This window comes from Miniopterus natalensis, chromosome 11, assembly GCF_054644295.1.
Source record: "Miniopterus natalensis isolate mMinNat1 chromosome 11, mMinNat1.hap1, whole genome shotgun sequence".
In the NCBI taxonomy this organism is placed as follows: Eukaryota; Metazoa; Chordata; class Mammalia; order Chiroptera; family Miniopteridae; genus Miniopterus; species Miniopterus natalensis.
The window spans coordinates 31375887-31393291 of NC_142091.1; the positions used below are offsets into that span (position 1 = coordinate 31375887).

The 17405-nt window shown below is 39.5% G+C and overlaps 1 protein-coding gene across 1 annotated transcript in view; it reads left to right on the forward strand.

The window, feature by feature from the left end:
* Positions 1–17405, forward strand: part of DLG2 (discs large MAGUK scaffold protein 2) — a 1615022-nt gene that overhangs the window by 759897 nt on the left and 837720 nt on the right. Inside the window, exon 6 of the mRNA XM_016206846.2 lies at positions 1878–2039. Coding sequence (XP_016062332.2) covers positions 1878–2039 — 162 coding nt within the window. The remainder of the gene's footprint in view (positions 1–1877; positions 2040–17405) is intronic.

The window sequence follows — 17405 nt, forward strand, 5'->3', positions numbered from 1 at the left end:
CCACAGTCCTGAGGTGGGATTGGTGATGCAAACGTTCAAAAGTCATGCGGGCTCAGCTCCTGCCCTGGCGTTGGGGGGTGGCCTATGACAGGGCCAGGAGGCTCGGGCTCTTCCCTGTGGGCCCTGGGAGCCACTAAAAGGTTTTTAAGAGAAGGGCCTTGTCAGTGCGTGACTCAGAAAGGCCCCAGGTGCAGGGTAGAGGATAGATGGGGAAGGGGCCACCTCGGGGCCCTCTGGCCAGTCCAGAGCCTGTCTGCGGCTGGCTGAGAGCTGATGAGAAGCTGAAGGTGGGCCGATCGGTGGGCAGGTTGCGGGGGTCGGTTAGGGATGGAGTGGATTCAAGATATAAATTAGACAGGCTCAGTGATTTATTAAATTGGCAGATGGTGGGGGTGAAAGAGAGCATGGAGTCAGAGTGACTCCGACTTTTCTGGCTCCGGTAACAATAGGTGGTAGTGCCTCCCTGAGAGAGAATGGAGGAGGGGGAGGGGGTGTGGAGGGTGGATGGCTGGAAGCCCAGACACTGTGCCGGGCGTGTGCATGACATTATTCCACTCCCAATGAACACATGACCCATCAAGAATGAATGTTGAACCACATCCATGTTTCCGAGGCAGATTACCTTCCCAGGTTATTCACAGGGTTAAGAAAACAGAAGGATGGTGTTTTGCAGTTCACAGAAATTCTCTTTGTGGGGTGTTCTGCCTCAATGAGGTGCTTTCTGCAAGCTCCCAATTCAGTTATCAGATTTGGGCTTCATCGCCTCATGGACGTTGGGGAGGGTTTGGTGGTGGCAGAGAGAGGACTCAGATTTAAATGATCTGAACAGGGTTCCAGCTCTGGTGCCCATTAGTTAAGGGACCCTGCACAAGTCTCCGAACCTCTCTGAGTGTTAGTTTTCTCATCAGTAAAATAGAACATCATAAATAAGAAGGATTGCAATGGAAGAAACAGATGAAAGCCCTTTGCAAACTGTAGTCAAGATATTGTTAGCTATATTTTTGTTTTGAAACTAATATTAAGCTTGGAACATGGTAGAAAGCCTCTCTGGAAAATACAAGTAATGATAACGTTGAATTGCCAACCCTTCTTGTTACTGTCAGATTATGAGTCGGCCTGAGAGCCGAGGTCCAAAAAATCATATTTTTACCTTAAAAATGAAAGAAACATAGGTATGATTTTTTAAGAAAACGTGTTGTTAGCCACCTGACACGATAAAAATAACTGTTGGTGATAATAATAACGGGGTGCTGGGGTAAGATTCGCCATCACATTTAAGCTTGAGATGATGTTATGACGAAGCTTGGACCCTGCCCATAATACCCCTGTATCACTCACAGGGAACAAAAGCAAAGTAAGGCAAACTAACAGTTTACTAGCTGGGTTGTGAGTGGCACATAGAATCCTTAGGAGAAATGATTACCTGTATTTGACATCATGGACCCCATCTTATGAAACAAGCTGACTGCCCTTTCACTTCAGGAGGGGTAGACCCATATCACCTGAAAAGATTAAGCAGGGCCACTAAGTTGTTTACTCCTTTGGATTAAATAGCCCTTAACAAGCAACTTCCACTACCTATGATCCGCCTGTGTTAGCATGAGCCACTTGGCACCCTTCTATAGCCCATAAATAGAAAGAGTGCTTTGTCAGGCTAAAACAATTCATCAGCATTGATCAATATTGATGGTTGCTTCACTTCTGCTTGCACTTGACCTGGTTTATGGTGGTCACCAAAAGAGTCTGCAGCAAAGCCTGTTTGGTGATGTCAACAATGGGTACACCCTGGGTCCTGCAACTGAAGTTAGAAGATGAAGCTCAGGGCTGCACCCTTTGCAAACACTAATGCTGTGTTTCTTTCTTGCCTTTTCTCCTAGAAGTATCGATATCAAGATGAGGATGCCCCACATGATCATTCCTTACCTCGACTAACCCATGAAGTGAGAGGCCCTGAGCTCGTGCATGTGTCAGAGAAGAACTTGTCTCAAATAGAGAATGTCCACGGATACGTCTTGCAGTCCCACATCTCTCCTCTGAAGGTCAGTCCGATTGCCCTGAGAGCTGGCGTCAGTGGCAGCTCTGCATTGTTAAGGGAGATGTTTGCTGGCCCGATAGAATGAGGCTCTTTGGAAAACCCTACAGTGGTTGTGGTTGCCATGGGTTTCTCTGTGGTTTAGAGTGTTACCTGCAATTCCTGACGCAAGGCAGTTGTTCTTGCAATTGTGTGAATGTCTGGAAAATCCATTTAGGTGCTGAGAATGGACTGGGAATAGCCAAGGATGAATAACTGAAAGGGAAATTAACCTCAGATTTAAAAAGCCCGGGAGTACATCAAGGGTTGGAGCAAATGCTCTTTTTTCCATCTCCATTCCTGGTCCCAGATAAGACAATGCAAGGAAATGTAGCAGGATAACACCTTAGTGATTTCCTTACATGTAGACTAACACGGAAAATGTCTGAGTTGGCTCATCAACACCACTCTTTTATACTGTATTTCTTTCTATTTGGTGTCAAACTTTTCCAACACTTTCTACCTTTTTTATTTAATTTTAAGCAATTTCTTGATAAACGGTATTTTGACCAGAAGGGGCAATTAAATGAGAGTAAGAATTTTCTCGTGGTTCTTGGTGGCAAATTATTCTGCTCTTTTCTTTGCTGATGCTATGGGATCTTGTGCTTTGAATAAAAGCTTATGTGTTGATTAAAGTTAAAGCAAAATGGAACTAGAGTCAATGATGTAATAAAAGAGAATTGAAATAAAAAACAAAACAGCAAAACTACCTAATGACTTAGGTTATAGGTAAAGAAAATTCTATTTTGTTAGCTGGAACATTCACTTTAGCCATCTTCCATGTGGCTGTTTTGCAATAAAAAAAAAAATATAGCCATATGATGGCCTTGATGCTTTCTGGGATCTTATTATACTTTCCAAAATATCAAAGAAAGACTAAATTATGTTTAATATAGTTCCAAAATTTGGTACATTTTAAATAACCTGGAATCCTAAAAATGTATTATCAAATAAACTAGCTCTAGTTACCATCAATTAATTAAACTATTAGGTTAATTGTAAACTTTCAGTAAATATTATATAATATGTAAAAATATGTAAATATTATGCCTCTGGAATTCATTGTTTAATTATTCAGGGAGACTCCTTAAAAATAATTGAATGACTGATGGGAATGGGTATATTTAACCTGGAGAAGAAAAGGTTAAGGGGGTTTTCCTTGTAAACCTCAAGGACTATCATATGGAAAATACAACTTTGGTGTCACCCAGAGGACAGAAAGAAGCAGAACCACCGTGCATAAGTAACAGAAATGTTTATTTGTGATCATTATAAGACCACAACTCCCAGTAGTTAGAGCCACCCCCCAAAAGACTATAGTTCCCTGTCCCTAGAAATCTTTCAGGCCTGGATTATGACAGAGCAGTGGTAGTGAGGAAAGGACACCTTCCTTAGCAGGAGAGGGTTTAAAACTGTCCCTAAAGTTCAGCTTAATTCTAACAATCAGTAATCCTATAGTGTGGTCAGATGAATACCTCCCTCCTCTAAGGACCTTTCCATTTTTGCAAACAAATGCTTATCCTTAGTCTGTGTGCTGACCACCCTATGCTAGAAGACTGGATGGCAATGAGAGTACTAATATTTCACTTCTTTGTTTTTTAACTTGTTGAAAGAATCCCTGTAAGGACCTCCACAGGGCACCCCCTTCCTTTTTTCCTCCAACATGTCTTTCTCCCCTTCATAGCACTTCCTTTTTAGTCAGCTCTGTAGCTCCTAAAGGCTGCAAGCCAAGTGGAATAATCAAGGCTGGTCTAAAGCTAGCCTGGTCACAGCAAAAAAATATGGAAAAAACGAACAGTAAAAGCATGACAGGACCTTCACTCTGTACACTGTGTCTTCAGCATATACATGATAATGTATTATCTGAACATCTACAGTTTGGGTGATTTCACCATGTGTTAAGCTACTTAATGCCTCATTTGGAAAATGTATATTAGATTGAAGGGAAAGGCTGCTTCTGCTGAAGATCAGATCTCAGATATAAAGGGATATTTCTTATTTTACCTTTATCTTTTGCCTTCCAGGAATCTGAGTTCAACTTCAGATTCAACTTTAGTTCTATCTTCAACTTCATTGCTTTTTTTTTTTTAGCTTAGGTTTTCCTTTTCTCCCTTCTCCATTATTTCTTATTTTGTTCTTTCAAAAAAAAAAAAAAAAAAATTATTGGTTTTTGTGATTTTTGTATAGTGATGTTTTTATTGAATACAGCTCATGTTAATTTTAAAAGTAGCCACCTATGAATAATGAAACATTAATGTTAGAATAGGGGTTTCCCTCCCTTGGGAACCACCAGATCAGTGGTGTGAGTCCCAAGGTGCTGTGAAGAGGGTGGAAAGGTGAGTTCATCCAGGGCTTCTGCACCCAGGCTGTGAGGTTGCTATTTTGAGGCCAAGACTTTCCCCCCATGACTGGCTAGAGGTGTTGTTTATGCTGAACACCATATAACTTTATATTGGTTTAATGAAGATTCTGTGTACCTTTCTTCTATCAGCAATAGTGAGGGGGATAAAGGTGAACAATTTTTGCAGGGGGACACCCCCCCACACACACACATAAAACTGATGTGTAGAGTTGGCCAATTTCATGGTGTAAATGCCCCCAGCATGGCTGACTTCAGGCTACTGACCTGAAGCTACTAAATGTATTTAGAAAGAGGCTCTCCCCAGCCTGTGGGAACACAGCACCGCACTACCAGACTCCGGCACAGGTATTTTTTACAGCAACAGGACGCGTTTCCCGACCCAGCTGCTAAGGGGTTATTACAGTATCACAGCTCCAGCGCTTGGAAAACCTGCCATCATTCAAATGGAATGTGGTACTTTCTGGTGAAGAAAGCCTGTTAGGGACAGAGTGTTGCTGAGAAGGCGCAGCCTCTCCCTCAGCCTCTCCTCTCCGTCGGCCGGCCTGGGGCCCTCGGGTGAAGGCCCCGGGGAAGCGCGAGCGGGGCTGGCCCGCGCCTCGGGATGCGCACAGCCGCCTGGGCGCACCGCCGGCCCTGGGCGCACCGCGGCCCCTGGGCGCACGCAGGCCCTGGGCGCACCGCGGGCCCCTGGGCGCACCGCCGGCCCCTGGGCGCACCGAGGGCCCCTGGGCGCACCGCGCGCCGTTTCAGGGTCGCAGGAGCGGCCTCCGCGTCATTAGCCGAGTAACCTCACGGCCGCAGGTTTTGCAATTGTTTCTGCCATCCCCGCGCATCGCTTGAAGCCCCGGCGCTCAGATTCATCTGCGCCCGGCGTGCACCCGCCGCCTGGCTGATAGATGGGCCTGCTCAGCCTGTCTTCCTTGGAGAGGCTCGGCCCCTGTGAAGTATGGGGTTGGAAGGGGAGATGCAATTCAGCGGTTAATGCAAGGGGATTTGTTTTCCTTGCCTCGAGAGGGGGATGCATTCTCTTCAGGTGCTACTAGAATCTTCCACAAAAGTGATTGGCCTATAATAAAGCAGGGGAATTTTTCTCTTTCAGTTTAGGGCAATGCAGTTAATTTTAATTGAGTGTCTACTATGTGCATCATAATAGGTGATAGGAAACAAAGGGCAGTAAAACATGATTATGTGTATATATATACACACACACATATATATATACACACACACACACATATACACATATATGTATAGTCACTCTCCTAGGGGACCTGAGTTCTAATTATTTGTTATTTACTCTTACTCTGCAACAGGAATTCAAATTCCCGAAGATGAGATACAGTGAGACCCCGGACATTTAGCCGAGTACTCCCACTCAGAGAGAGAAGGGGAGAGGGGAGGGCAGGCTGACTTATTTTTAAGAATCTGGACATTAGAATACCTGGGTTTTAATCGCAGCCCTTTCATTTAATAGCTATATGATCTTGATTAAGTTAACCCCTCTGTCTCAGGTCTGCATCTATAAAATAGAGGTAATAATAATATTTATCTCATAGTATTTCTGTACTAATTAGATGGTATAATACATGTACACTACTTAGAGAGTGTCTGGCACATAGTAGGCACTCACCAAATGTTGTTTTTGATCTTATTATTATCATCAGCCAGCTACCATGACAAACACTTTAAAATCACTTATTTCATTTACTTCATTTTATCACTAAGATACATTACACCTGACTTTAAAATTAAACAGTTCCCTTCAACCACAGAACTGTTAAATAGGATTTCAATATTTTTAACTGAGGTCTCTCTGGATCCAGTCTGTATTCTTTTTTTTTTTTCTTTTTAAGATTTTTTTTTTTTAGATTGGTTTTAGAGATAAAGGAAGGGAGAGGGAGAGAGAGAGAGAGAAACATGATATGAGAACAAAGCATCAATTGGCTGCCTCCTGCACGCCCCCTACCAGGGATGGAGTCCAAAACCCCTGATATGGCAATAGAACTGGCAACCTTTCAGTGCACAGGACAGCACACAACCAACTGAGCCACACCAGCCAGGGTTCAAAGTCTGAATTATTTGTCACTCCTGTGCTATATCACCTTTGTCTAAATTGTTCTATTATTTTTAAAGAGATATAAGATTTAAATTTTTATTCATTGTCACCATGTGTGTAAAAGTTGAAGCTCCTTTTTATCTTAGAGACTTATCCTGTAAAATTAAAAACATATAAGGGAATGTTTAAGAAATTTAGTTTTCTAAATGAGAATCATGATAGAAATGAAACATCATAAAGAAATAGAAGGAAAACAGGTTCTATCTTTAAAATATTTTAGGGCACTCAGTAGAAAACTCCCAAACAAACTATGTTCCACTTCACTACCATGACAAAAAGTAGTATTTGGGAACTAGTTTCCTTTTAAAAAACCCTTTGAGATTATAAGAATTTGTTCCAGAGCAGGAGTGACACACTTTGTTTTGAGCAATTGAAGAATTTTTCGCACTGAGATGCAAGCCTCACACTAGGTGCCTGTGTCATCAAAGAACCTGGCTGAGTCCAGCCCACTACAACCCTCACATTTCTCCTCCCCAGGGCCCAGCAAAATCTAGTTTTGTAATTTTTATTTGGTTATTTATTCTTTTAAAGTGTTCAATCTATATGGTTTAATTTCATATCTTACTATTTTCAGAAATAATCAATGTAGAAGTTACACATAAACCTTTAATCAATAAATGAATAAAGCTACTCTTTATGCTCTGTTTCCTGTTACCATGATGTTTGTTAGACCAGAAAACTAGGTGGTTGATTGAATTCTACTTTTATGCATAACCATTAGTTTTATTTTAATAAGTTTGCTGTCAATATTACCATCATTATGTGAATATCCTCAAGGTGAGGGTCTATGTTGGTTTTGTTAATTATACTCTCAATTCTTTAACAAATACTTGTTTTTAAAATTAATTTAAATATTAGTTATTTGTAAGCATCAGTAATTGTCTTCTGGGAAGTTGTTGACATTGGTAGAAATTAAGGCCTAGACTTCTGGTTTTTCTGTTTCTGTTGTCTTCTTCTTTCTTACCTAATTATCACTGATACAGAATTTCATCAATTTTAAATCTGACATTTCCTTATATCTGAAATCGGAATGTGTCCTACAATCAATGGTATCTTGCAATTAAATTTGTCAGTATCTCTAGGGTATATAAAAATGGTGTTTCTTACAGTCAAAGGCACCTTAGATTTAATGACTATTCACAAGGAAGATTAAAGCTCTCTTTCACAGATTGCTGTGAATTGTTTTCATCAGATAAATACGATTTTTCTGTCTTATAATTCTCATTGAGACCAGAATGTTTAGTGGCAAGTGAGAGTATGAGAGGTTGGGATAGACTTCTATACCTTTGAACAATTGGGCATTTGTTAGATATGTACAGGAAAGCATTGGTGAATCTGTAGGCAGTGCAAGTTGGGGAAATTACAGGGAGGATTGCTCACAGTTAAGGAGCCGGTATACAGAACTGCAGGCAAGAAAGTGTACTTTGTTTCACTATTTCTTACCAGAGTTGCTCCTGGTATGTTTTATCAAGCCTACAATAAATCCTCTCCCTCCTTGAAGCCTTTCCCCATGAACTCTTGCCTGACCCCAACTGGTCTTAAAATTGTGTAGCACATGGAGTTTAATAGCTTCTTTATAGATACACTTATTCTATTTTTCTAACTAATCTTTTTGAAACTATGTGTTGTCCTTTCTTCTAGATATTCCATTTGTTTTGCCCTTAATAAATGTGCAAACTCCTATTACATGGACACACCTTTCTTTTGTTTTCTTTTTCTTGTTTCTCGGTTGCTGGCATCTGCAATGGAACTGAACCAGGATTTCCCAAAGTGCATGTGGTGGGATTTTGTCATCATTATCAGGAAACTAAAGGGATGCATGCTGAAAACATTAACTTGTTGAAGGATTTCCCAGAGTCTTTCATATGATTGCATGCACTATAAACCTATAAGATGGAAATATGATTATGACACAGTATTTCCCAAACATATTGCCAAATGTATTAGTCATAGAACCCTTAAAAAAAAAACACAAAAAAAGACAAACACAAATAAAAATCTATTTTTTTGGTGGGCACATAAACTTTTCAGAATACTATAATGGACAGGTAGACTATGGCTAATCAAACCAATATAAAAGCATGACATAAAAATTCATTCTAGCCTTAGAATCAGAAGCAACCAGATTCAAATACCAAGTCCTATACTTACTAGCTGTGTGCGCATTTTTGAATTATTTAACTACTTTAAGCCTCAGTTGTTTAATTAATAAAATAATGGCATTCTCTCATCTGCATATGTGAAGTTTGAGTGAGAAAAATCTATACGAAAATCTTAGTTCAGAGCTTTTGCCCTACCCTGTATATTTAACTTCATTAGTCATGGGGTCCTGACCATCAATTTTTTAAAATGTAGTTTTTTTCCTTTGCAGTCATATTGCTTTTAGCGGCATTGCTATTAGAAAGCTAAGGTGATTTTGCTTTTTTAAAAAGAAAATTAGTAATTTTCAAAAAAGTAAAATCTGTTCATTTCTGTCTCTTGCCACTAGATGGTAGAAGAAGCTGAGTTGATAGTTCAGAAAGCATCTGGTCGTAGAGAAGAAACTGAGATTTGTGAGGCTAAATTGAGAAGCTCTCAGTTAATATAAACATAAGAAGGATTTAGCAGAGATTTTCATACTTGTGAATAAGGCATTTTGTTCCAGACCCAGACCCTGGTGAGAGGAAGTGGTTGAGTGAGATATGGCCTTGACAGATATACCCTGAATCCAGGCACAAAAGCTCCTGGTCAAAATCCTATGCAAATGAAACAATTTCTTGCTTCAGTTCTTATTAATTGAAAAGCTATTAGCCGATAGCACACTTCAAATAATCTTGGGTATTTAAGCCAGAAGTTGAAAAAAGGAAAAAGGAAATGGTAGGCGTAAGGCCTACCGCAGTATCTCACAATTCAAGAATGCTCTCCCGAGCTAGCCCACCATGGATTAATGGGTTCCCACCAAGGCTTTGGAAAGATAAGACAGTGGAATGACATCCATGTCTCCTATTTCTCTCATCTGTATAATAATTACAACAACAATAATCACGAATTTTCTCTAAGAAATATCAGGTTGTTTTATATATTAAAGGCATAATAATTTTTTTAATGAGAAGTATTTGTAATAATCCTAAATAAGTGTCACTGGTGATTATTTGTAGCAGCAGATATTCTTAAATAATTAAGTCAGTTACACACAGAAGTTCTTCTCAAGGCTAAGATTTCACTACTTCCAAGACTTGCTATAACAATTAGAAATAATCCACGTAAAACTCACAGAGGCTGCCCATCAGTAAAGGGTACCTATTGTTACTATTGTTAATGATGCTGCTATTATTGGTGCCCTAAAATAACTCCTACACCCCACCCCATTAAAAAATTAGAGTTATAACCTTTTAGTAAGTGTGTTTTCAATTATTTTTATTAAGAAAGATACATAGAAATTATTTCAAATCTCATGCATACATTTATAAGTAAGTGTTGACATTGATTGGGTTATAGAATTTTTAACTTTTTCTCAGCTAATCCAAAAAACTAATAGCATACAGTGGAAAGCAGATGGACTTTAACATCAGACCTACTTGAGTTCAAATTCTGGCTCTTTTGCTCTCTAGATGTGTCCTTTAGTAAATCTACTGACTCCTCCCCTATTGGAAATAATATAGAACTCACAGAATTATGGTATTGATTAGTTGAGATACTACATGGGATGTCTATAGAATGCACTTTGGCACCTAGTAGATGCTCAATAAATGGTAATTATTTTCTATTAAAAAATAGAAGATATATGTGTATGCAAGAGAGAACCTGAGTTTAAGACCAATCAACCATTTGAGCTTCCAATAAAGGTGGTGTTTGTCATATCTTCACACTTGCTGTCCTTGAGAGAATGTCTTTACATTACAAAATAACTGCATCTCAGCTAAGCAAGGGGCATATCGCCCAAAATTATCTGTCAAATGAATGTAAATGTCACCTTGGCTTGTTCAAACAAAGTGCAGCAAATCAGTTGGGGACATGGCCAGGTTTTGAGTGGTCCAAACAAGATTTATTGAAACATAAAGAAATGTACTTTTCCTTTGTGGCTACTAATAGAGGGTGGTGGAACATGTGTAGAATCTTTCAAGATGGCTACTTGGCAAAAAGCATTGATTAAGATACATAATTCTTGATATGTTTATTTTTTTAAATTACTTTAAAAAGTTGAAAAAGCTTTACTTCATAAGTAACAGTTGATATGGAGTAAGCTTTGAGTAATAAAATAGGGATATTTAACAAACTCATTGAACTTATATATTAACCAAGAGTCTAGAAATATTATCAATGCATGAAAATGGAACCAATTTTTCTTCTATGTCTAGCAATGTATTTATAACCATATTCTACTAATTTTAAATGCAGATCAAATCCCACTTCTGTAAACTCTAAGGGATCCTTGTAGCATCATTTGTATGGTATAATTTTATTGTTTTGAAATCAAGTCTAATTAACATGGTGTTCTCTTCAACAAAGAGATTTTGGCTGTATCAAGAGTATCTGTTCATTTATATTTGTTCAATAAAACTGCTAGGTTCTGGGGAGAAGGTATGAGACAGCTACTAGGGTCTAAAACATAATTTCATAATTTTTTTTTCTTTGTGTTTATATCTACTCACCACACTTTCTGTATAGAGGCTGTTTTAAGAGAAATAATAAATAATAATAAAATGTAGTCTTTACTGAATTTCTAAATATGTGCTGACACTATTCTAAATGCTTCATGTGTATTGAGTCATTCTACTGAACCATGTCATAAGGCAGGTTTTCTTATTATTCCCAATATGGACATTAAAAAAAGCTAGAAAAACTTTTCGAAGGTCACACAGTTAGTCTTTGATCTAGGATATGAGTCCAGCTAGTCTGACATCAGAACCGTCACTCTGAGTGTTAGATTACTCATCAGCAAGTGAGACTCAGACAGTTTTAAAACTAAAGGGGGCAGAAGAAATAATCAAACCCAAGATTTTCAACCTGCAACAGACCCATTAGAAGATGTGAAATCAATTTACTTGGTAATTTTAGAACAGAATAAAAGAACAGAATAAATAATATGAGAGTACATCACAGGTAGAAACCTTTGCTTCAGCTTAGTGTGGGTGTGTACTGGCTTACAGTGAAAAATATATTTCTTATTATGGTCAAGGTCAAGAAAGTGAGGAAGCCACTGATCTGGTCCAACTTCCCCATATCAAAAAATGTGGTGTTGGGAAGAAAACTTTTGGTCCAGAGAAGTTAAATGATTCCCTTAAAACACATTCGTCAGAAATGGCAGAGCCTGAAATGGAAAACTTTACAGTATTAACTACTGTTATTTTCTCTGCTCTGCCTCTGTTGTGTCTGCCATTGCTACCAATTAAGTTACTTAAAACAGTGGTTCTCCAAGTTGAGTGTGTCTCAGAATCACACAAAAGCCCAGCCCCATCCTACTTTACCAAGCTCGGGCTCTGTATTTTTATTACTTCTCTGGTGGCTTTGTTACACACTGACTTTGGAGAACTGCTGCCTTGAACTTCATATTGCCACAGCATTTATTCAACGATTCTCATATATGTCACCAGAGTTCTGCTTAACACCACGAGAAACAATGAAAGAAGTTAGAGAGCTTCTCTCCTTATAAGGAACTTCAGTTCTATTAGGAAAATCAAGATGTGCATGAATCATTTAGTGAATCATATAACTAAGAGAGTTTACTTAACCTTACTTAATAAGTAAAATGGTATTTCAAGAGGCAACTTTTAAGTTCCTCTATAGTCATACACAAAGGAAACATTATCATATATAAGGTTAAATAATGCTTATTTAAGAGAGAATATTTGATGAGAAAGTGTGGTCGAGAAAGTTGAATTGATTTCCCCCAACACACAGAGGAATTGTCAGGGTCCAGCTGGTGGATCTGAGCCCAAAGCAGCACTCCCAGGATGTATTCCCCCAGGCAGCTGACTCACCACAATCACTCTGAAGGCAGATGATCTGTTCCTTTTTTATTGGCAGAACATTGAGGGTATTAGAGCTTGTGGCCAATTTCAAGGTTGCAGGTAGGTTCATTTAAAATGCATTCAAAAGACTCTTACCCAAGTCCCTTTACCTATAACACTAGTGGAGAGCATCCTCCCCCAGACCCACCTTAAGGGCCTTAGCCACAGGGCACATAGAAGTCATGGGTCTCTTGTAAAAATCAGCTTGAAAGTGTTGTAGTTGCACTTCAGAACCGGTGCTCTAGCAATAGCTTTGTTTTTCTCTCTTCGTATTATATGTCAAGGAATTTAATAAGTTGTTTTTTTGGTGGTTTATTTTCTCAGAAAATAATAAAACATTTCTATTACCAGCTTTTAATGATAAGCAAGCAATTATAAACAGCATTTCTAAATATAGGCTTTTCCCATTATGAACAATTAAAACAGAGTAGCCATTAGCCATTCAACATATTTACAGGAATTTGAAAAAGGAGCCCTTATCTTATTATTCGTTAACTCTGATATCACTTATGTATTTGTGCGACAGTGATGAGATAGTTTTATAAAATAGAATTTGAAGGATCCATGTCTGAAAGACCAGTCTACAGCGAAGCCATACTCTGGTAGCTCTTACCTGAGCTGCTGGACAGTGTGGGCTCCCTGTTAGATGTGTGGCATTTGGGAAATCACTAAGCCTCTCTGAACCCTAGTTGCCACATTTGTATATTTAAGATAATAATAAACCTATTTAGGGCAGTTATTAAGGTTAAGGAGATTTTTGTTTGTCAACTTGAATTTCTCTATCCAGGCTTAGCACCCACTGCCCCCACCAGATTCCTGCAGCCACCTCCACCTTCCCTGCCTGTTTCTCTAGTCTCCAGTTCCCCTTCTATTCCATTCTCATCCCCACTTTGTAGCATGATCACTGGGGATAGAATTAGCAACATGTGATAAAGAAATAGGAGCTTGGGGGGGGGGTCAGCACACAGTTGGTTCAATGAGTTGTCAGTATGTGGAGCTTTCAAAAAGTCAATGTAATTTTCGGCTAATGGAATTGTCATTTCAAGAACAAAGAAGATAATTCTGTACTGTTCCAGAGTGTGGCATTAGGATCTGAGAAGCATATTTCAGAGAGAATGGCAGCAAATTGGAGTGTTTCCAGAGAGGGACAAATAGGCTGGTGAGGCGATTAAAACCATGTCAAATGGGAACATCAAAGGCCCTAGTGAGGTCCTTAGAGAACAGACTCAGCTCAGGGGACATGGTGGCATTGGCTTCAGAGTGTTCACAAGAAGCAACTACAAGTATTCTATATATTTTCTGTAAGCACCATGACCTCTAGAGTAAACAGTGAGGAGACAGGGTTCCTGTAGTATTTATTTTTGTTGTTGTCTTTTAATAAAGCTGCCCAAAGACAGAATGGCCTGCCTCATAAGGTATTGAGTTTCCTGTCCCCAAAGGTATTTAAACAAAGGCTGGACACTACTCAGTGAGATATTGTAGAGATGATTCAGATATGAAATAAGACATTGGACAAGTGTTTTTAACCTTTTTGAAGTCATGAGCCCCTTTGAAAAATCGACAAATACCATGAGTCCGTGTCCCAGAAAAACAAAACAAAACAAAACAATATATCCTTGTGAGTATATGCCCGCAAGAATTTTGTATGAAATGTCATGGATGATATGGATCACTTAAAGCCCATCTACAGACTCCTTAAGAACCGCAGACTGAAGGTAAAGAACTTTTGGGTGGAATCAATTTCAAGCTCCCTGGCATCTCTGAGAACCTACGATTGTCCTTTCTCTACCTCATAGTTTCTGCAGGGATCAGGAATGCTTGTCTTTCTCAAGAAATCTTTTGAAGGTGTCAGAAAAAAATATGAGGCCTCTCGATCCAGGGTGCCAGTGAGGCTCAGCCGATTCCACAGCAGCTCTCAGATGCAGAGGCCCTCAGGCTCCTCCAGGCCAGAGGGACTGCGGGTGCCCTTGCTTCCCGAGAGTGCGCTCAGCGCAGAGCTGCTGCTGCTGATCCCATTGCTCCCAGCGTTTCCGATGTGTACTCCTAAGGCAATTAGCTGTGTTTATTAGCATCGTAAGCTTTTACCAGCTATGCAAGCCAAGCGCTATTATCTTGCCTCTCTGAATTCGGTTTTAACTGTCATAAGATTGTTTTCTTCATGGCAAATGGAAGCTGCATCCTAGCAAAAAACAAAACACAACAACAAAAACTGACTTCAAATTACCCCATCAACTTGCTAAAATGATGGTGCGTTTTCTGTAGGATTCAGGCGCAAGGGTTTCCAATTACGTGGCTAGACCATTCATGGAAATGCCAGTCATAAACTGTGCACCGGATATTTATTCTTTCATCAGGATCACAGAAGTGCACTTGAATGGGACTCTTCTTTGCTCTGTACCGTTGAGATATTGATAGGTTCAGAGTTGCTGGGTTTGAAATTTTAAGAATAGCCAGCTCATAACATTTCACTTTCTGCTCCCAGGGCAGGCTGAGTTGCTTATAAATCAGGCTGCAAATGTGATGAATTGGATGTCTCCAACTCAATTAGCTTAATGTGGGTAGGAGGATTTCCAGGTTTTGTAGCCTGTCTTACTAATCCTCTCAGCAGACTGTTATATAAAATGTGGCTGTGTATTCATGCCTGAGACTCAGAGAAATAGGGTTGGTATTTTTCATTTTAGCATCTAATGTCATGCTGCATTTCGTAGCTTTGATTTGGATCCGAAGCCACCGAGTGATGGTTCTTAACGTGATTTATATTGTTGCAGGCCTTACCTTGTTATCTTTCTGCCTTCTGACTAAGTTAAGAAAGTGGCCTAAGAGAATTGCGGTTGTCACTGGGTGATTTAATTGGGGGGACATTTCTTAGCAGTTTAAGAAAAACTGCAGAAGCTGGAGCTCTTCCTCTGTCAAATAAATGATCGGATGAGATGGGCCCCAGCAAAGCAGATCCTGACAGTTTCAAGAGTGTTCAACACACTCCTCATAATTTGGTAGTGAAATTTGTTGGAGGAATTGATTGCAGTGGGTTTGCATTTTGTTTTCTAAGGAGAATGTATTAAGACTATGAATAATGCTTATTTTAAAGAAAATATCTTAGATTTAAATACATTTTTATGGCTAGGAATATTGACATCTCTATATTGCCTATCGGCTAGCATGTATTAGCTGAGTTACTACCCTTTGTATTTTCTTCTTTCCCTCTCTTCTCCTTCAGTCTCTGTCAACCCCAGCTCCATTCTTGCTCATTAGTTGTTAAGAACAAGGACTTTGAAATGATGTACACATGGTTCCTTCCAAGTACTTCCACAACTTGCTGTACATGACCTTGGGAAAATCATTGGTCTCCCTAGGCTTTGCTTTTTTACCTATTACATGATAATATCAGTAACCACTTTATGGGGCTGAAATGAGAATTTAGTGAGATTAAGCACAATGCTGCTGTGCTCATGGTAAATTAAGGTTAAGGGTAGTCATTAAACATTGTTTTAGTACCTACTTTAGGACAGGCACTGTAATAGGTGCCACACAATGGGTAGAATGATGAATGGGACATAATCCATCTGCTTTGTATTGATATATGATATTTTATGTTTGACAGGATGTTCTCACATGTCTCTCCTCATTATCACATCAACCCTGTGAAACAGGTGACCAATAATTATTACACCTTTCAGAGAACGAAACTGAGACCACACGAGGGTAGGTAATTTGCCTAATCCAAATTCTTTTGCAAATTCATATTATAAGCATATTGTGCATTTATTATATTCTGCCCTGTGCAAACCCCTATAAAGTCAAAGAAAAATGAGAAACAGTCCTTTTTCTAAAGGAGCTCAAAGTCAAGTGCAGAAGGAAAACAAATAAATAAGGTAAATAATGGGAAAACACACAAGACAGAGTCACCAGTAGCCTTTTCCCTCCCTCAGATTCTCTCAAAACTGATGTTTTTAAGGCACTGCCTTCTGACAGTTGAATTTACTTTGCCCACAATATTCTCTATGCTCCTAGAAGTTCTTGGTAAAAACTGACATTCTTTACTCAGAAATCTGAGAACAGACAGAAGTCCCCATGCAGAAAAGCTGCAGAAAGCCAGACACACTACAAAAGGTACAACAGTGTTCCACGGAGAAGTCTTTGTGGCTTTAAGGAGAAATGCCTTTTGCCTTCGGAAATGCCACCTGGCCTCTTGCCCCTATGTAAGAAGGAGCAGCAGTGATCCTAAAGTCCTTTCTTGCCTTGGCTCAGGAAAGAGCTTGCCTTTGGACCCAGAGACAAAGGCAGAGAGCCCCAAAACATCTGATTGTTTCTTGTCATACTGGAGCAGAATTTAAAACAGGCCAGACCCCCTCGGACTTTGGCCACAGCCCACTCTCTACAGACTGTTCCCTGTTAGGTTGTTTGGAAACTGGCTTCCCATCATCCAAGGGCCTAGTTTGAGGGCATTTATGATTTCCTTAAATTTGAGAAACAGCAATAATCCTTAGGCCTTTATTCTAGCTTTGCTGAGAAATGCAGATAGTAGACTTGCAGGCTTTGGGGCATGCAGAACTAATTTTGAACCTCAGCTCTGTCTTTTGCTGGGGGCATGACCTTGAGCATATCACAAAATGATTCTGAGTCTCAAAAAATTCATCTGACCTCAAAGGGTTGCTTGAGGATTAAAATAGTTTTTCTCAAATTTTACCTAATTATAAAAACCATCCTTTAAAAAAATCTATGTATCGGGCCCATTTAGGCTTAACTGAATCAGAATGTCCAGGCAGGGGCTGAGAGCCTGCGTGCGCATATCTCAGATGGTTTTTATCTTTAGGCAGGTTTGGGAAACACTGAGAAATGGTGTATAAAGAGCGAGCACAGTAGCCT